Source organism: Castor canadensis, chromosome 6 (genome assembly GCF_047511655.1).
Source record: "Castor canadensis chromosome 6, mCasCan1.hap1v2, whole genome shotgun sequence".
In the NCBI taxonomy this organism is placed as follows: Eukaryota; Metazoa; Chordata; class Mammalia; order Rodentia; family Castoridae; genus Castor; species Castor canadensis.
This window is the reverse complement of record NC_133391.1, coordinates 113,138,274-113,160,207: the sequence shown is the minus strand read 5'-3', so window position 1 is coordinate 113,160,207 and position 21,934 is coordinate 113,138,274. Positions and strand designations below refer to the sequence as shown.

General features: G+C 34.9%; 1 protein-coding gene across 1 annotated transcript in view; it reads right to left on the bottom strand.

The window, feature by feature from the left end:
* Positions 1-21,934, bottom strand: part of Homer1 (homer scaffold protein 1) — a 124,306-nt gene that overhangs the window by 71,415 nt on the left and 30,957 nt on the right. Inside the window, exons 2-3 of the mRNA XM_074077223.1 lie at positions 6,206-6,362; positions 717-848 (exon numbers count right to left, since the gene is read on the bottom strand). Of these exons, the coding sequence (XP_073933324.1) occupies positions 717-848; positions 6,206-6,362 (289 nt within the window). The remainder of the gene's footprint in view (positions 1-716; positions 849-6,205; positions 6,363-21,934) is intronic.

The window sequence follows — 21,934 nt, the reverse complement described above, 5'->3', positions numbered from 1 at the left end:
CATGTGCAGCTCTTTTTTTCTTTAGTTATTTTTTAGGGAAAGTCTCAAGCTTTTTGCCCAGTGTTGGCCTCAGATCATGATCCTCCTACCTTTGCTTCCCACATAGTTGGGATTACAGACATAAGCCACCATGCCTAGTTTGTTTGTTGAATATTTTGTCCAGGCTGGCCTCGAACCATGCTCCTCTTGATCCCTACTTCTCAAGTAGCTGGGCTTATAGTTGTGTGCTACCAAACCCAGACTCATCTTCAGTTTCATAATTTCTAAGAGCTTGGTGTGTATCTTTTTTTTTTTTAGCGGCACTGGGGCTTGAATTCAGGGCCTCATGCTTGCAAGGCAGCCACCCTTACCACTTGGGTCACTCCACCAGCCATGTGTCTGCCTGTCTTTACAGAACATTTCCAACTAATGAGTAATAATGTCTGAGCAAAATCCCTCTGAAGTGATAAATCTCACCTTTTATTTCCTGCCATACAGATAATTAGTCACAAAAATCCTTCTCAGACAATGGTGACTGTTTTAACGTATACAATAAAACTTCCAAGCAACAGAAGAATCCAATGATCTCTTGCTTCTTGCTTTAAAATCACTACAGCTGTACTGAGAAAATTAAACAATTTTCTCTTGTATTTTATAGCCTCCCTCAGTTTGCTGTTATATATTTAAGACATATGAGTTAAAGATAAAGATTTTCACTGCAACATGACCTAACTTACTTTTGAAAGATGATGCTCAGAGGAGAATCCCAGTCCATATACAGTGTTTGCCCGGCTATCGGCCCACTGGCCAAACTTTTGAGATGTTTTAGTAAATGTCATGTTTGGAGTGATGGTGCTATTTATTATTGCCTGAAAAATAAAATCAGTATGAGCAACCAGCCAAAATTTAGCAAATGGATATTAAATGCAGACTATTCAGTTACATAAAAATTTAGGATCACTAATAAGACACAATGTTAAATATCTAAAGATAACTGTAGTAGTAGTTTCTAGCATTGTAAGTGACAATGTGGAAATATTGTAACTAAAATAAATATAATGGTTCTCTGTCCATTAAAAATGTCAACATCTTATATTCAAAATAAGTTTTCTTATAATCTAAAAAATTTCAGTTTTTAGTGTGCTCAGTTTTTTTCCTTCAAATGTTTAGGATTATTATTTATTAATTTGGGGTGATATTCATGTGAAAAAAATAGGTCTTTGTCTTAATAGTGCTTAGATGTTTGATACCAGGGTCCCATGCTATGTTTCAAAAATGAATACAAAAAACAATAGAAAAAACTATGTTAATTTTCTAAAATCTATAAGCAATTGTTTTCTTAAAGTTGATTTACCTGAAATATATTGTGATACAGAAAAGACTTTTAGTCATTCAGCACTTTTTTCTTTACTCAAGATAAAAACAAATGCAAGTATATACTAAAATTTCTTTCTTCACAATATAGTATAGAGTGATGACAATATCATTTCTGTTTAACACATAATTTCTTAGAAAATTAGTATTTTTAATATGTTACTAAATACTAACTTTGGTGATCACCATAATAATTTTTAACTATAATACCATATTAATTTATGCTCTGCCAGTAACAGAAAAGTAGAGTTATTTTTAGTTAGGTAGTCTAATGCCCTCAAAAATTAATATTAAAATATAATTCCAACAATAATAAAAAGATACGTATTTTCAAATCCAATCCATAGGCAGTCATTTGGCAAACTATTAAATGTGGAATGACAATTTTCAGAACAACTAAATTTACCATGTAAATAACAGCATAAATGAAAATGTTTATGAACTGTGCAGTACTGACAGTTATGATAACGAATACATGAACACCTACCAAAGTCGAAAGTAAAATAGAAACTGGCCCATTCCTTTCTCTCACAAAAAGTACATGTGCTATCTATTAATTCATATGAGAGCCCTATCCTTAAAATTTACATATTCAGATCTACAGCTTCCTTACCCTTCAGTTCAAAATAGCTTCTTACCAGCATAATGTTTTAGATATGTAAAATGTGGCTAACAACTACTCTAATTGGTGAGGCTGTTATCAAATGAAAGATTAAATGAAAAAAATATTAACAAATAGTAAGGGATCATCCATTTATTCAACACTTTTACTGAGTACCTATTAAATGCTGAGCATAATTCTAAAAGTCTGAGATACAGTAAGAGAGGCAATATAATCATGGATTTTGTTCTGTAAAAGTAGTCAGTCAGTGCACAAGTAAAGAAAAAGCTGACACTAGTTTTAGAGTGTGCTATGAAGCTCCTAAGACAGATGTGGCAGAGAGTGGAAGACAAGCAGATAAAGACTGGCAGTCACCACTTTAGATCTGGTGGCCCCTCATTCTTCTCTGAGGAACATTTGAGCTGGAACCTGAAGGTTTTCAAGACGATAAGGGCATATATTACACATGATCCTGGTAACTCTCAAAAAAGTCAGGTGGCAATAGGTTTTATAGGCATTTAAGAAAACTGACCAATGGATTGTTGGTCACTAACTCTCATTTTAACTGTTTAAAATTAACTTCTTTCTGCTTTGTTAAACAGTCCCATTTTAATCTCCACTCTGAACCTTTCCTTTCCTTTGTATTACCTTCCTTTATCACCAAAGAAAAACCTTACAACAATAGATAATCCCACACTTAAAAAATTTATTTCTTGGGAGTCTTTAAATAGAACACTACTATGAACCCATTAAAAGAAAATTTTAATGGTTTACCATAAAGATGTTCCTCAACTCTAGAGACTTTTTCTTCTAAAGGGAAGCAGCAGAAATGCTGCGTCATTTCAGATCATATAGTGCCTGGATCCTGGCCCTAGGCCATGCTAATGACTCTGAGGCAGGATCAGAAAACCTTCAGGCAAACTTCACATGCACAGTATAGGCACTACATGAGAACAAATGTACGTTTTCTACTCAGGGTACCTACAGGCTTTCCAACTCAACCATGAAGTAAAGAGATGGAGTTGGGGGTGGAAGGAGAAAAACTGCTGTTCAGTCAAGTCAAATAAACCACTGCTGTCATTCACAGAATTAGTTTAGAAAAGTAACTAGAAAATGAAAATGTGATAGAAAATTTAACTTGGTATAGGAGAGATGTTTTATTGAAAAGAACAACACAAAACTTTTTTCTCTTTTCAAAAAGAGTTGCTTAAATTCTAATAATTACAAGCAAAGTATATTCAGAAATGGAAATGCCGAAAACAATAGTTCTGTTACCTCAGAGGGAAGAACAGAGGAGGATTATTTAACCACTAAATTACTTCCTTGAAAATAACTCAGTGTTTTAATCTGCTGAGGGTTAAATTAACAACTGTAGTCTAATCATTTCCATACAGTTTCTTTTCTTGGACATAGACTTTTACTTCCATAAACCATTTATATCTCGTATCTAATAAAACATTTTATCTGTGGTTGGGCCAAGAGATAAAACAGACAATAGAAATTGAAGGTTCAGTCAGGGAAAAGAAATTAACTCTAAAGTATGAGATAATAATATTTAATATCTGTTGCATTTCTCTAAACCAAAGTTACAAAATATGCAAAATTACTATTTGCTAAATAATGCTTCACAGAAATTAACTGTTACTAATCGCTTCTCGGCCTTTTGGCCGAGACTTTTCAAATCTTTTAAATACTCCAAGTAAAAATGAAATGAGGGTTAATTATGCAAATAAGTCCAGGACAGTCACTTACAAAGACACAAAATACACATAGCCCCTAAAATCTATAATCTGGTTTAAAAGATAAGGAAATCATGAGACTGAAAAAAAAACATACTAAAAGTTTAGCACTAAATTAAATGTTCTTTTATTCTCTAAAACCTACTAGGCAGGATACAATTAATAACCTAATAACATTAATAACACTAACAGCAAGTATTTTTAGAATGATTACTGTATACACCTTGTGCTTTTTCCTGAATTTACTCTTTGCAATGATGCTATGCTATAATAATGTAGATTGTTTTGTTTTTTAGCTCCTTTTACAAATGAGAAAGCTGAGGTATTCAGAGGTTGAATACCCTCCCTCACGGTTATATTTGAGGCAGGTTAGCAGGCAGGGAAAACAACTTACCAGGGGGTCTCTTCTCTAACAAGCACCCCAGCATAGCCCTGAACCATCTCTAGACCAACAAATCCCCTCTAAATTGTAAATCATCTGGCATGGGAAATATCATTATGAGACAGCATCCAGAAAAGGCACCTATGGGTCTTCCTTGTTAAAAAATAAGGGGGGGGACCTGCCCCCAATTTGGCCTCCCAGGCCAAGTTCTCTTACTTAGGACCTCATGAATGTCAGTCACATCTCATACATACAATTAAAGGCTCAAAAATTAGCCTAAGCACATGGGTAGAATAACCCTTGTTATGTCACAAGGTTGTGTTAAATAAACCTGCCAGCTACCCTAGCCCCTCCCTAAGGACTGCCCAGATTTTTCCCGCCTTACAACTTATAAATTGGACTTAAACAAAAAATGTCAATACTTTTGTGCCACCTGGCAAGGGCCCACCACTCCCTTGCAGTGCTTCCTTCTTTCCTTTTCTTTCAATAAAGTTTTGCTAATCAATCCTCCTTGCTATCAGGCAGGGGCCCACTGCTTTTCTTTTCTCTCACTGTTTCTTTCTTTTTCTTCCAATAAAGTTTTGTTACTGTTTTGCAATTTGTGTCTCTGTCCAGTTCTCTGTTCAGGTGACAACAAGGACTTGGAGTCTTCTGGACCAGTGTCTTCTTAGGACTACTGAGCTCGGTAATAATACTGCTAACAAATAGTGGGACAAAATGTCAAATGACACAGTTTGGCTCCAGTCTGTGCAGTTAACCCCTACACTGAATTAGGGGGGCCTAGAAAGGTCTCATGGCTTTAAGAAAGCTTGGAGAAAAACAGAAATCTCATCTTTCTACATACTTTACATCCAGAAAGGGATATTTGGATTTTTTGTTTTATTTTGTTTTTCAGTGCTAAGGATTGACCAAAAGGCCTTGCACATGCTACGCAAGTGCTCTGCCACTGAGCTGTATCTCAAGGCCTTGTTTTTTGTGGTTTTTCTTATTGTTGTTGTTTTTGGTTTTTTTGAGAAAGGATCTTGCTAAGTAGCACAGGTTGACCAGAAACTCACTATGTAGCCCAGGATGGCCTTGAATTCATCTTTTTACCTCTGCCTCCCAATAGCTGGGATTACAGACCTGTACCACCACACTTGGGGTGGGGGTACAATTTCATTATGCAAGTCACTTACACAACAATCATTAAGAATAAATTATACTTTACTCCCTTTGAAGAGTATACTACGCACTAGGCACTATTTAAGTGTTCTACAGATATTAGTTCACTTAATCCTTACAACTAGAAATACTGAAGCAAGAACAATGAGGCTCAGAGAAGTAATTTGCTCCAAGTCAAAATACTCAGTACTGGCAGAGCTGAGACCTGAACCCCGGCAGTTATTGCTCTTAACTATTACACTACCTGCCTCTCCTAAAAATAACCTTAGGGTTTCTGTCTTGATGCTTCTCTTCAGATAAGGAAGACATTAACAGACTTCATATGATTTAAGGAGTCTACTACCTACTACTCTATAGAAGCTGCTATAATTTGAGTTTAGTTTACCTGTGTTCACCCAAAGGCTTATGTGTTTGGAGGGTGGTATCATAGAGCTTCAAGGGTGGGCCTAGTGCAGCCCACAGGTCACTGGGAGTGTACACCTGAAAAGCAGCTCTCAATGAGACTTCTTGAACTCTCCAGAAAGAGCAAGCATGGCCCCACTCAACTCTCAGTCCTTGTATAAGATGTAATTACTTACTTCCCAGTACACTCCCACCACCACTATCTGATACATGCAGTGCCTAACCAAGGGGTGGTTCTTGCCAAGACTGGGCTGTGCCCTTTGGACTTTCAGCCATCCAAACTGTGAGCTAAATTCGTCTTTCTTCATAAGTAGCCTATGTCAGGTATTCTGTTGCAATACTGAAAAACTGACTAACATGGAAGTATATCTGGAAAGATGATGGTGATTAATATAAGCAATTTAGTGAACAAAAATATATTTTACTCAGAATGATTGGTTTTGTTTCTTAAGGTTAAGTTTAAAAATTCAAATGGAAATATTTTACTTTAATGAATATAAAAATCTGAATGAAACTGAAATGCTATACTACGTAATGCAACACAAGATTATTTAAAATGTAACTTACCTTTGAGCCATCTAAACTGATTATCCTATACACATTTCTTGTGCTGTCATAAAAATAAGACACAGTAACTGCATGCTTGCTGGTGGGTACCCAGTTCTTCTTTGTGTTTGGGTCAATCTGGAAGACATGAGCTCGAGTGCTGAAGATAGGTTGTTCCCTGCAGGGCAGAAAAGAAAATGACAAAATGAAAGAGACAGTTTTATCCCACTCAACAAGAGAATATGAAAACTGTAAGGATGACTCTGAATAGCCAACAACTTCCACATACTGGAAAATAAGAGAAATTTCCTTTCCAATGTGGATACTAAGTATTCAGTTATAAGGTTCCTTAAAACAATTATTGTCCATCTTTGTTATGGGTTCTATGTACATGAATTCACCACCTAAAGTTTATCTGAAACATCAAAATTAATTTGTGGCATTTTTTAAGACGTATCTACAGAGCAGTGGAAAAGCATGAGTCACCCAATATGCACCTTTTCATCTCAAGGTGAACATGAGAATATTCTGCCTTCTTTTCTCAGCACTTATACTATATAAACAAGCATCCCTTTTGCAATCTGTTTGCTACCATGGTTTTTATGCTTACTGTTGGCACTTTCACTATTTAAAATGCCCCCTCCACAAAATGCTAAAGGGTTTTGTCTGTTTCTAGGTACAAGAAAGCTGGATATGATTTACTGAGAAGATGTATGTTAGATAAGCTTCATTTAGGCATGAGTTATACTGTTGTTGGCCGTGAGTTTAATGTTAACTCAGCAACAAGATATAAACAAAAACACACATTAACTAAGTAGAGTGCTGCACGACTATAATCCCAGCACTTGCAAAACAAGCAGGAGGGAGTTTGGGGCCCGGCCTGGGGCTACCAGTGAAACTATGTGGGACAAAAAAAAAAAATAATAACACACATAAAACAATGTTATGTACTGACTAGCTTATAAACATGCTGTGAGCTTACAGAAACATGATGCTGTATTTTCCTTAGGGGCAACAGTTCAGTATTTGCTAACTTCATGTTCCTTGCACCTTTACAGATCAAAACTACTGTGAACAGTAATAACAATATACTATTAAAAAAAAAAAAAAAACAAGGATCTTATATTTGACCCTCATAAGATTAACAGTTTTACTCACTTAAAACTACTTCATTCTGGTAATAGACAACTCACTGAGAAAGTTTACACTTTGTATACTACACATCCATATACTATACTGGAAAGTATATAGAAAACAAAGGCTCTTAAAACCATTAATTTTTTTTTAGATCAAGTAGGGCCTTGTAGATGTACAAAATATTTAAAAAACACTATTTAAAGAGCCAAAACTAACAATGTACATTTTCAAAATATAAAATATATTCACAACTAATCAAAAATATATGTTCAAAAATTATGACAGTATGAAAAGCAGGCATGAGATGACCTATATGTAACAGAAGCATTATAATGCAAAACTTAAGTTCTGAGTGAAAACTCTTTTGGAAACAGCATTTATCAGGTTGTTGTTGCTGCTTTTTTCCCAGTCCACTTATAATCTCTTTCATTTCATTATATATTTTTCTTTTCTGAAGCAGTTCAAGATCCTAAAGAGAATTTTAACTGGTTATATTTAATGATTAAAATTAAATGTTTCATTTTAAATATTATTCAAATATTAAAGAAAGGAGAGTACAGAAAACAAAGATGAGCAACGCAGTCAACATAGATCTGGGTACTTGGCAAAAGTGGGTCTTCAGGTTTTCATCATAATGGGCTGGTCACCACATCATGTCCTCTGTGTCCTTTGGCCCTCAGTGCTGGTGTAAGGAAGATGAACTGTACCTGTAGGTAACCTGTCTCTTTCCTAGTTTTATTTCTGGAAACCTCCAACATAATTTTTTCATTTATTTATTTTTTAATTTATTTTTTTAGTGACAATGTCTCACTATGTATGTTAACCAGGCTAGCCTCCTCTATCATCTAGCCTCAGTGTTGTAAGTGCTAGGATTACAGCACTGGGATCACATGTCCAGCTTTAATTTTTCTTATTAAAGAATTCTTTCAAAGGGAATTGATATACTGTGTGTCACTCCCTAAAAAACAAAGCAGAAAGTCATTCCTTCTTGCTTAACTGATATTATATACAGATTCACTTAAGAAATAATTATTAGTATTCAACACACTGTGCCAAAATGAAGAATTCTGAGTTTGAGAGGGCTTAATCTTTCCCATTTTCCCCATCTTTAATCCTTGACTGGCAGAGAGGCTGTTGTTACAACTTGAATTATCTTCCAGAAGCTCTGCAGCCACTATTTTTTTAACCTTTTAATTAAAGTTCCAGGTTAAACTGTCATTGATCGACTGTGGCTAGTTCCAACTCACAATGAAATCTAATGACTGTATATAAAACTCTAATACTGAATATAAGGAAGGGAAGTGGGACGCTATTCTTTACTCATTTGATACTTAGTTTTTTATTTCTTTTTTTGGTGGTACTGGGGTTTGAACTTGGGGCCTCAAGCTTGCTAGGCAGGTGCTCTCTACCACTTAGGTCTTTTGCTTTGGGTCTTTGCCCTTTTTGCTTTTCTAATAAGGACTCATGTTCATGCCAGAGCCAACTTGGACCACAATCCTCTCAATCTCTGCTTCCTGAGTAGCTAAGACTACAAACGTGAGCTATTATACCCAATTACTTTTTTGTTGTTGTTTTCATTTGATGAGATAGGGAATAAATTTGAAGCCCAGGCTGGTGATAATAGGAATGTGTTCTAATCAGTATTATCTTAAAAGCCAAATTAGTTATTAAAATAATGATACTGCTTTTTCAAGCTTTCTGTGATCAATTAACAAATCTGTACTCAATAGAAATGCAGTTTTGAGTCCAGTAAAGATTCTCCACATCCTATCAACCCAATTTAATTAATCCTTGTAATTTAATTTCTTTCAGAATAAAAATCTTTTAACTAGTTATAAGGAAATGACATTTGAAAATCTACCAAGTACAGGCTTTTCTTCAAGTCTCTTCTGAATAAGTGGCTTCTTAAAGAGAGTTGTGATTCAAGATTTCTGGGGTCAAAAGCCAACCTATTGCAGTCTGGATGATAAAGAGTAGGAAAACAATTTTCACCAATATAGGGAAGAGAGTTCCTAAAAGTAACCACATCTAATAGGGCATACTAGAAATGATTCAAACTTTTAGTGAGTATCTACTACATGCCAAGAACTGAGATGGAAGGTGGAGGTGTGGCTCAGTGGTAGATTGCTTGGCTAGGACATCTTGCTAAGCAAGATCCCCAGTACCACAAAAGGGAGGAGGAGATTAAAAAAAAAAAGTGGAGATGATGCCTGCCCTTGAAAAATTCAATTTGGTGAGGAAAGAGGGACATGTTAAAAAAAAAATGCTCTTCATCATCATAGATTATCTGAAAATAAATGACTAAGGGTTATGACAGAGAGACTGATACTTAGGAAGAGTTTGAAATAAATTATGTCACAGTAAGAAGAGAACAAAGTACACTGTTGTGTTTAGCAAGAACTTTAGTATGGATACTAGCATGAAGAAATAGAGGAGCGGAGCCAGTTCATAAGGATTTCTATTGGAAGTGACTGAAATTATAATCAGGAAATAGTTTTGTATTTCAGAAGACAAATCTGGCAGCATTGTGCTTACCTAGCATGCACAAGACCATGGCTTGCTGTTGACATGTATTTGGTAGCAGCCAGAAATGCTGCTACACATCTACAATGCACAGGACAACTCCCAACAGCAAAGAATTATCTAGTCCAGAACGTTAGCTGCACCATAATTGGGAAATTCTGATACAGGATCCTGAAGAAAGAGGAATCTGAGTCTCTTGGATTCCTAGTTTGGGTGACTGAAAAGATAACAATGCCATTTACCAAGACAGAAAACAGAAAGTAAGGTCTGAGATTGGGGGAACAGAAGGGGAGAGGAGAAGCTCAGAGTTTCCACGCAGAAATGCTGGGTCAGAAACTTAACACTTGTTTAGAACTTGGCAGAGAAAATCAAGCTGGAGAAGTTTGGGAATACTAGATCTATGACCAGTCTATTTCAACATTACTCATGTCAATAAGTAACATTTAGTGAAAAGCTGTAGAAGCAGCAGCAAGAAGGCATACCTAATACTCAAGATTTTTATTTTCTTCAAAATACTTGACATACAGTTGAAACTGATTGTTCCAGGTATCTAAATGTTAAATTAGTAGTCTTTTTTAATATACTGGATGTCACTTATAAAGGTAAAGTGCCTTATTCCTTTACAATATTTTACACAAACACTAACTGGAACAAATCCCAGTGTTTCTCAAAAAGTGTTCTATGAAACAACAGTCTGAGAAATAAGGGCTTCATATTTAAATTGGTTTTGAATTATTTAAAACACACATGACAATAGTAACAATCTTAAGAAGTCCTGCAATAAAGAAATCCACTTAACCCTGAATAATCTAGCAGGTGGAAAATTATTTGACATCAGAATTCATTTTCATGTAACACATTAACATGACATAGAACTTACATTTCAAACCAGAATATGAGAATCGACAATTTTCAAGGTAAATATTATCTCACTGATAATTGGTTTTGAACTTCTACCATTACTACTGATATTACTAATTGGGCAGTAAAAGTCATTAGAAAATATATATAACAATAGTATAAAATTGATGACTTATTTGGTAATGGCAACAGTAAAGAAACTCTTGTAAGAAACTGAACATTAATCTAAAACCCAAATTTTAATAGCAAATAGATTTGGTATGAAATACTTTAAACTAGCTTAGAAAAGCAAAAACTACACACACATACATACACGGTTTAATCCTAAAGAATCACTTACATGGTCATTTCTTACACATAAACCAGAACAGTAAGCAGTTCAATCTAGTGCACTGATATAGAAAAGCTTTCTGGAGTATTTTCCTGTTGGTTTGTTCTGGAGAACTGGTATACGAGTAATTCTGAAGTTCTTCGTCTTGGACTAAAATTCTGTAAATGTACTAATACAGTGATTCTAAAACAACACAGATGTGGAAGTAGAAGACTTAAGTATAAGATAACAGAAAAAACAGTAAAATTGGAATTTTGTTTTAAAAGTGAGGCTTATTCAAACTCATTATTATTGACATAAAAATTACTACATTTAGTTTTTAGGCATCTGCAATAAAAAAGAAATGAGGGTAATAAAAAACAATGAAGCAAAGCAAAAAAGACTAATTTGCCAGGAGATAGCTAAGTTCTAGAACTAGAAAAAAAAGGGGGAAAAATATCAACACTTGCCATTTGGATAGCTTTGGTTTAAAAAAAAATCAATGATAATGTTACTTAAAAATTACCACTGAAGTTTATGTTTTTGCAAATATTGTGTGATTACTCAATAAATCTTTATTCCAGGGAAGTACAAAGGTATAGATCCAATAAATATAATCAAATTCAAGAGAAGGAAGAGAAATGATAATTTCCAACAAATGTGCTTTCAAATATGTAGGTATAAGTACAAAATAGATACTGTAGCAAAGGATATTACAAAGGACATGGTTTGAAATAACTGGACTTTCTACTTAATTTTTCAAAAGAGAGTGGCCTGACAGAACTGTTAGAAACAAGGTTTTCCACTGAGGGTTTGATTGTTGCAGACATTGTTGGCTTACTATCCACCAATTTTGCTTCCTAGCTCCTCCCTAATAACCTCAGACACTCCACCCTCCTCTACATTTAGGCTAATCATAGCAACCCCATTCTTGACAGAAGCTGGTTTAGAACTGGGTCTCTGAAGCAATTCTGGTAAATGAAATAACTAGGAAAAGTTTGACGGAAGACTCTAGGAACACTCACAAGAGACACTTACTCACATAAGATGGGATAATTACCTCACATAATAGGTCATCTTACTACCCTAAGGAGAGCATACCTGAGAACATGGCTAACATTTTAAGAGCAGATGGAAAAACAAAGAATTTGGTTCTTTGATTATGTCACCAAACCTATGAAGCAGCTTGCCTCCAGGCTTCAACTGTGATAAAACACATTTCCTAACTGTAACAGTTGTCATTTTAAAAGTTACACAAATGGCAATTGAAGAAAGATGTTTACAGGTAAGGAACTCTGCAATAACATGCTTCCCAATAAAATATAATTAGTGTGGTCCTCCAGAATTCCTGGCTGGCTAATTACAGACTGGTTCTTCAAGAACTTCCTAACAACTGCACAGTACACATAACTAGGTTTTTGAGGTCCCATTTAAATTGTAGAGCAGCCAGTCAAGAAGGTTGTAACAATGACTGTATGGAGATGAGTAGGAGGTAAAGAAGAGGAAAAAGTCACTATCAGCTGACTTTCTGCTACAAGGATTCAAGCTCCAATGTTTTCAACCCAAAAAACAGCAGGATAAGACCTTATTAGCTATATGGACACAACCACCAAAAGAAATAAGAATTGGAATTTTTAAAAGTAGTTGCCTCTGGGAATGGGGCTGATGAAGAAGGGGATGGGGTAGGGGACTAGTATTTTTCTTTATAATTCTTTAACTACTACTTAAAACCTTGTACAGGTATTAAATTATCTTTTGAAATGTCACTGTGGATAGACTTATGTTAACAATATAAGAAACAAATGCTTTAAAGGTCATTTTCAAAGACTACCAAAGAACCAGAAAGTGACAGTTTTTAAAAGCTTGAAACTCAACTGGTTAAACAGCACATGGTAAGAAAGTGTTTCTGTTATTTATAGAGCAGAAAAAAGGAAAGGTAGAAGAGGAGCAACAATGCAAACATGCCTAACTTCAGGACGAAAGAGCAGAAGGTACATCCAACTCGTGATGAAAATACTCTCCTTGAAGACAGTAAGTACATAGAAAGACAAAATTATTTCTCTTTTTGGCCTAGTTTTTAGAGTTTAAAGCAGCAAGCTGAACAACACTTGGTAAGGCTAAAATTAAGGACAACAGCAACGGTAAGTCAAGGAATGGACAAACCATTTACCTAACGGCCATTTAATTCTTCAGGCATTACTTCCTTGGTAATGCCTGAAGAATTTAGTTTCAGTGTTACTGTGAGGTGGCACAGCAAGTCTTCAGGTAAGCAGGAGCTCAAGCATTAGGATTTTGTAAAAAGAACTGACCTGCACAAGTAAATAATGTTAATCATAATTATCAAGGAACTACTTTCAATCAGTCTCTCTGTCTCTCTCTCTCCCTCCCTCCCTCTCTCTCTCTTTTTCTCTCTCTCAAACACACACACATATACAACCCTACCTAAGAAAAACCTTATTAGCCAAAATACCTGTTTGATGTTGCTAAAGGCTGCATAAACAGCGTACTACCAACTACATATTCCTATGACCATGTTATATATTTAACAGCTGATTGCTTATATAGAGAATGTTCATTTAAAAAAATACTTATGCCTACTTTGAGGAAAGCAAAGATTATTCTACTAAAGCCTACCCAATACATAGTTATATTGCAAGAACTCCATCTAGTGATGAACTAAAAACCTAACAGGTCCATGCTTTTTAAAACTGGCCAGTTTCTATGCAGCAATTTCAAAGTTGTAAAGTGACATTGCTGTAACAGAGAGATACAGACTTAAAATGTGACACCAGCACCACAAAATATCTTCTGGAAGGATTTTTTTTTTTAATTGTATGACCTGAATTCCTTGTTTTTTTTATTATTAATTTGTTCATATGTGCATACATTGTGTGGGCCATTTCTTCCCCCTTCCTTCATCTTTTAACTGGTTAGCCATACATTCAAATGAAAAATTGTTCCTTAAATCACTATTTGCATTACAAGAATTGAACATCAAATACTTTTGTGACATGAAGTATTTCATTTAATTGACATATTTCAAGTAGATACCAAATAAATTTTTTCATTTGGAAATTAATATGATTAAATAAAACACACTTCAACAGTAGCAACACTGTTTATATTCCTAACATATCATCTCTCATTTTGAGAAGATATTATTTACCTCAGGGCTTTCAGTAAACCACAGCACTAACTGTAAAAAGACTTTAGCATGTAAATATTAGGCACTTTATTTGGTTACTGCATTTAAAAGATTAAGGGAGAAAGTGACAATTAGTGTAAAGAGTGAGCAAACCCACACAATGTATGTACTTAAGCAGCACTGTCAATGTTCAAAGAAGCTGGTTTGTTATTTTTTAGATAACTGCCAAGTGACATTTTCTCTGCCTCTCCTATGCATTTAAAACCCTATCCATTTCAAAACCCCATTTAAAATACTAGGTGTTTTTAAGTCTATCAGGAACTATGTCTGATAAATATTTAAAGTTACATTTTTATGATTACATTTTAAATTAGTATTATATTTTCAGTTTTATTAAACTTTAAATATTTTTTCTCCCCACATGATTTCTACTAAATAAAGCTAAAATAACTAACAGTATATATCAGGGAAACAGCCTTCTTGTAATACTAGAGTTAAATTCTTGTTAATATAGGTGACACATTACTAAAACTCTAAAAAAAAATTATTTCCCAATAGACACCTAGTTCTTTAAAACTTTATAAAAGAATTAAACATTAAAAGTCCATTTAAGTTTTTGTTTCCTTCTTTTTTTTTTGGCAGTACTGGGAAATGAACCTAGGGCCTCAAGCACTTTACCACTTGAGCCACACCCCCATTTCCAGTCTATGTTATATAATCACCCTCAAGGAACAATAATAATCTCAAGGTCACCTTTCTTTGATACCTGCTATAAACTAAACAAGTGAATACTCAATTTATATAATATTGAAGCAAAAAAATATTCTAAATAATAAACCCAGGACTGAAGAGAAAGATATAAAGGTACCATGGCAAAATGTTAACATCTGCAAAATGGATACATGGGTGTTGTACTAGTACCCTGTATTATTCTGAATATTTAAAACTGTTCAAAACAAACAATAAAACCTCGCACAACTTCTCTAGCTCTTACTAACACTGCAAAATTTGAGTAATCAGTCACATTTTATTTTACACATATACAGGCAATTTATTTTAACATGCTATAATTAGATGGCACTACCCATACCACTACTCTATCACTGAGCATTTGAAATAAGACCAGTATAATGGTAAAAGTGAATTAAACTTTATCCGATACTCTATTTGGTTACTGAAAAATGTTTCAGTATGTATGGAAAAACTTGGGTATGTTAATCTTTTACCAACAGTAAATTTCATGAAATTTAAATTCAGATCAAGTATTCAGGATGAAAATTTAACAACCAAATTGAGATGTGCTCTAAATTAAAATACATGAAGGATTTAAGAGACAGTATGAAAAAAAAAATGTAGACTATGTCAATGATTTTTATAATAATCACCTTAAAGGATAATATACTTCCTCAAGATACATTAAAATTGACTTCATCCTTTTTGAACTTTAAAAGTAAATTAAAATTGCATGTTGCTCAGATCGTATTTCTAATGGAGAATCCTGGACTAGACAATATTGTATGTAGCCATTTCCTTACTGATAGACATGCAAGTTCCCATTTTTACACTATTACAAACAATGCTTCCCTATGTCTTCTTGGGCACACATGTAAGCAGCAAAATTCCCCCACAGGGCACGTACCGTAACGTATATTCAAACTGCTCTTCCTAGCAACTGTACCAACTTACACTAAGTCTTATTATATTCTATAACACTCAGTAATGTCCAGGTAGCAGCTTTAATGTGTGCCAACTTATATGGGCATGAAATGGTACTTCACTGTTATCTGAATTTACAGATCTCTGATTACTCATGTGGCTAAGCAGCTATTCCTAGAATTCTGGGCCATTTGAGCGTAATGAATTTCTGCACTCATTTCTGAGCTTATTTAAACCGTATTTTAGCTCCAGATAGTAAAAAAAGCCACAATCTAAAATTCAGTCTTCAGACCACAGGCATGGGAGCATCCTATATATCCAATACTAACGACATGTATAAACATAATTAATGTCAACACTCACTAGAGTCAGGCTGAGTTTCTTACTGTTCTAAATTTGATGGTATTTAATGTTTGAAAATGAAAATAGTATAGATACAGCATACACAATTTGCTTTTTCCCAAGGGTTCTTCAGTATAAAATTTAGTTTTTCTTTTTATATATGAAATGTTTCTGACATTCCTCTAAATTTTTCCATTGTGGCTGCGTGGAGAGGGAGGGGAGGGAGTACAAGAGTGCCAAATACCTTAAACTTTTAACTTATTTAACATTTAAACTGTTCTGGCCCAGCATCAAAAAACAATTTAAATAAAGCATCCTTAAACTAGACGTCAAGAGTAAGATGCAGTTCTACTGTCATTAGGCAAACTCCTTGGGGGGGGGGGTTCAAATAGTAAACCCCACAATCCATTCCCACCTATTTCTCTGTACATGTTCATTCCAACACCTCTCGCACTTTAAAAGACACTTGCTTTCATCTGATCAAGTGTTCTCTACTCACACCTACCAACTACAGCTAGCTAATTCCTTCTGAGCAGCCTCCAGTCACTTAGTTGTAAGTCTACCAATAAACAGCATCTGGTATTTTATGTACGGCAGTAACACATCCTCAATTTCCTAGTATTATTCAGTTTCATGCTCCCTTTTTCTGTTGGGGGGGGGTTGCATTAAAAATAACTAAATGTGATTTAAATTATCCATTTTTGTCAGCTTCTCAGTTAATAAAAACTATAGAAAAAAATTCTTTTATGAGATGATGTGTCCCAATTTGGGAATTTGCAAATATAGTCCCTGTAGCGATGTGGTGTTTCTGATCAAAAGCATTAGATCATCCCATCATTTATGGCATCATCTAACTGTGAAGGTGTTTAGCATTTGATATAGGAATACAATATACTACATCTGGGGCATTTTCCATATTTACCTTCCCTAAAAGTAAATTTTATTAGAGGTAAAGGGAATAACTTACAGCGGTGCTTTTCAAACCCTAGGTCACAATCCAGAGGGATGTGATAAAATAAATGTGAATGTAAAAATGTAAAACATCAAAGTGCATCACACTTGGGAAGGGTGTGTCTGTCGTTCATGAAATTTTTGGCTGCATATTTGCATATGCTTGCCACAATGTAAGATTTTTTTTAACTGTGGATCACAGTCAAAATGTTTAAAAACTTAGGCATTCAAAATGCTTTCATGTTCATGAAAACCCTATAAAGCAGGTGTATAATACCTATTTTATAGTAGAAAAACAGAGATCCTAAGTGACTTCAAGCACACAGCTAGCAAATGGTATAACAATTATTTTTAAAATGTAAGTGAAAATGGATGTCTACCTCACGTGAAATCAAAGAACAGCAAATTGAAACTATGAGGTTTTTTTTTTTCACCTATCAAAATAGGAAATTTTTTTCCTGGCAGAATTAAATGTTAGTGAGAGTTTAAAGAAACCTGACACTTTCAGAAACAGTGTGTGGGAGTATAAATTGGTAAGGTCTTTCTAGAAAACCCTTTGACAGTGTATATCAAAAGCCTTTCAATTTCTGTACATATCCTTTGACACAGCAATCCTAGTCCAGTAATTTACAATAAGGAAAGAATCATGGACATGTGCAGAGATTTACCTACAGGGGTGTAGCACCATATTTTATAACAAAAGGATATAAATTTAAATGTCTAATAATAAAAGATCAAATAAATTATGGTATATCTATCTAATGGAATAGTATATAGTCATGAAAAGCAAAGTTACAGAATATTCAGTGACATAAAATGTTAAAAACAGTAAATGAAAATAGTTCATAAACAAGTGGATACAGTGTAAATGTGGCCATATGCAAAGGAAAAGAGGAAGTGGTAGATAAAGTTACTTCCTCCCTTCCCCTGCCTCCCCCTCTCTCCACATAAAAGCCAGAATGACTTCTAAAGGCCAAGCTGTCATTAAAATTTTCTAGGAAAAAAGGGGGTGGACAGTAAAATAAAGCAAGTATGACAAAATGTAGATTACTACTGAAGTGGACAGATAGTGGTAACTTTTCTCTATGTCTAGAAATTTTCCTAATATAAACTGGTTTTTTAAATAATAAAACTCAAGTCAGGTGGATAGTTCCTCAAAATCCCTCAATGACTTCACATCTCACACACAGTAAAAGACAATGTTCTTAATATGACCTAATGACCTTTTACCAGTGTTTTTCAACTCTGGCTATACATTACAAACCAGCCTCCATCCCCAGAATCAATGGTCTAAGTAGGGCAGTCTAGCATCAATGGTTTCTAAAAGCTTTCAAGGTGATTCAATATATTGCAAGGAGGGAGAACTGCCGTTAAGATATGGCTACCCCTCCCCCCTTCCAACCTTATGTGCCCCTGTCCTCATCTGCACTAGCCACACTGGCCTTCCTGATATTTTTCAAACATGTCAGGCACCCCTCACCCTATCTCAAGGCCTCTGCTTGAAGTACCTTATCCCTCAGATATACCAGCATCTTCCCCCACCTCCCGATCTTTGCTCAAATCTTATCTTCTCAGTGAGGTAGAACCTGGCCACTGTCTATACATATTGCTGTCCCTTCCTCTCCTCTTCCAGGACTCCTTGTTATTCTCTTTTACTTTTGCTCCACAACATTTATCAGTATCCGATAACACAATGTATTTATTACCCCTTTTCCCCAACTAATGTATAATTTCATCAAGGAAAAGGATTTTGTCTGTTTTATTAATTGTTATATGTCTTCAGCAACTCAAATACCTGGCACTTACTAAACACTTAAAAAAATAATGAATGAAAGATTAGACTCTAAAATGCTCAAGACTTTTCGGTGGTGGATTATCAACAATTTATAATTTTGTATGTGAGTATGTATTACATAAGAAAAAAATGCTTAAGCAAACAATTTTAATCCAATTTATTAACTTGCTTTTAAAAACACAGCTCGAAAAATGCGTTAACATTTCACTGAACAATAGGTTTGTATTACTACTAAATGATGCCTTCAATGAAAAAAAAAAGTGAATACCAGTTAAAAATAACTACAGACCTAGTGACACTGGATTCATACAGAAAATACAGATTTTTCTTTCTTTTTTTCTTTTATTATTGTTGTGCTGGGTGGGGGTATATTGGAGTACAATGTATCAAATATATCATACTTGAATGCCCTTCCCCTTCACTGCTCTCTTGAGGACAAGTTTGCCTATAGACTGCTTCCTACAAAAGAAACCAGCCACAAATCTCCATTGATGCAGTTTTCCATCAATTGGTCTATAGCAATGCCTAAAGTTTTCCTACCCAACAAGTGACCTATAACTACTTCTATGATTTTAACTGTGAACCTGCAAGCTTGCTCTAAGGGGCCCCACAAACTATCAACTTTAAGAAAGTCAATCATCTAAAAAGGAAAAGAAGGGAAAGGAGAAAGACAGGAAGGTAAGGAGGAATGGAGGGAGGAAGGGAGGGAGGGAAGAGGGAGATAGCTATACTTCTTAAGAAATGAGGGGAGTGTTTTTAATAACAATGGTACTAGAAACAAAAGCATGAGCAGAGCATATCACACTGCAACAATTTTCCATCACGGCTAGAGTATGGTGAGGAATGCAAGGTTTTTTATGAATTTATAAGCTAAACTCTAACACTTAAAGAAGTGACTTCGTGCTATTCCCAGTACCCTAAATCACTCTCTTCTGCTGTCATAGTACCCTACAGTATCCGCAGGGAACTGGTTCCAGGACCTAGGTGGATGCGCAAGTCCTTATATAAGAAGTCAGAGTATCTGCATATAACATACACACATCCTCCCGAACATTTTAAGTCATCTCTAGATTACTTCTAACACATAATACAAATGCTACTTAAGTAGTTATACTGAATTACTTTAAGAATAGTGACAAGAAAGTAAGTCTGTACATGTTCAGTAGACTTTTTTTCCCAAACATTTTCAGTTGGTTGAATCCTCAGGTGCAGAATTATAAAAGTATTTAAGGGTATGTAAATTATTCTAAATTTTCTAAATCTAAATTCTTTCCCACTATAGAATATTAATATGGTCAGAGAGCAAATTTCTGATTATCTCAATTCCCTAGAATGCCTTCAGTGAATTAAGATTTATGGTTCTCAGCTAGGCATGGTGGTACATTCCTATATTACCAGCACCTGAGAGGCTGAGGCAGGAAGATCTCAAGTTCGAGGCCAGCCTGGGGTACACAGCATGACCTTGTCTTTAAAAAATTTAAAAGGTTTATAGTTTTTCCTTGAATCTCTTAACATATTGATAAACAAAACTCCCATTGGATTACTGTATTTCTTAGTATATGTCACTGTATCTGACAGCTCTCAGGAAAAAAAACTTATCTGCTTGCTGTTATTCCCAAACAAGATTACAACTCAATATATTCATTTCTTTGCTAAGAAACTCAGTTATGTTCAATTTTCCATTATTCCTCAGGTGTCTGCTACATCTAGTCATCTGTTTCATTTCATCACTATCCATATTTTTTTTAATTTAATTTTATTTTTCTGGTACTGGGGATCAAACCCAGGGCCTTGTGCATTAAGCACTGTATTTTTAACTATCCTGTTTTGTCATGTTCCTGGTTTTAAGAAATATTGAAAATTCTCTGTAGAAATTCTGTACAGAAAAGGTTACAGACCTAATGTAATAAAAACTAAATGGCCTAAATAGATATTGAATCAAATAAAGTAACAGTGACAGAAAAAAAAACTTGCCAGTTTTTAACCTTTTGCAGTTGGAATTATCTGGTATCAATAGTATACCTTTTATAAATTAAAAGCACACAATATGCTGGGAAAACTGGTTAGCAGTCTGCAAAAAACTAAAACTAGATCCATGTATATCACCCTATACCAATATTAACTCAAAATGGATCAAGGATCTTAATATCAGACCACAAAGTTGATACAGGAAAGAGTAGGAAATACTCTGGAGTTAGTAGGTATAGGTAAGAACTTTCTCAACGAAACCCCAGCAACACAGCAACTAAGAGATAGCATAGATAAATGGGACCTCAAAAAACGAAAAAGCTTCTGTTCATCAAAAGAAATGGTCTCTAAACTGAAGAGAACACCCACAGAGTGGGAGAAAATATTTGCCAGCTACACATCAGACAAAGGACTGATAACCAGAATATATAGGGACCTTAAAAAACTAAATTCTCCCAAAACTAATGAACCAATAAAGAAATGGGCAAGTGAACTAAACAGAACTTTCTCAAAAGAAGAAATTCAAATGGCCAAAAAAACACATGAAAAAATGCTCACCATCTCTAGCAATAAAGGAAATGCAAATTAAAACCACACTAAGATTCTACCTCACCCCTGTTAGAATAGCCATCATTAGCAACACCACCAACAACAGGTGTTGGCGAGGATGTGGGGAAAAAGGAACCCTCTTACACTGATGGTGGGAATGTGAACTAGTACAATCACTCTGGAAAAAAATTTGGAGGCTACTTAAAAAGCTAAACATTGATCTACCATTTGATCCAGCAATACCACTCTTGGGGATATACCCACAAGACTGTGACACAGGTTACTCCAGAGGCACCTGCACATCCATGTTTATTGCAGAACTATTCACAATAGCCAAGTTATGGAAACAGCCAAGATGCCCCACCACTGATGAATGGATTAAGAAAATGTAGTATCTATACACAATGGAATTTTATGCAACCATAAAGAAAAACGAAATGTTATCATTCGCTGGTAAATGGATGGAATTGGAGAACATCATTCTGAGTGAGGTTAGCCTGGCCCAAAAGACCA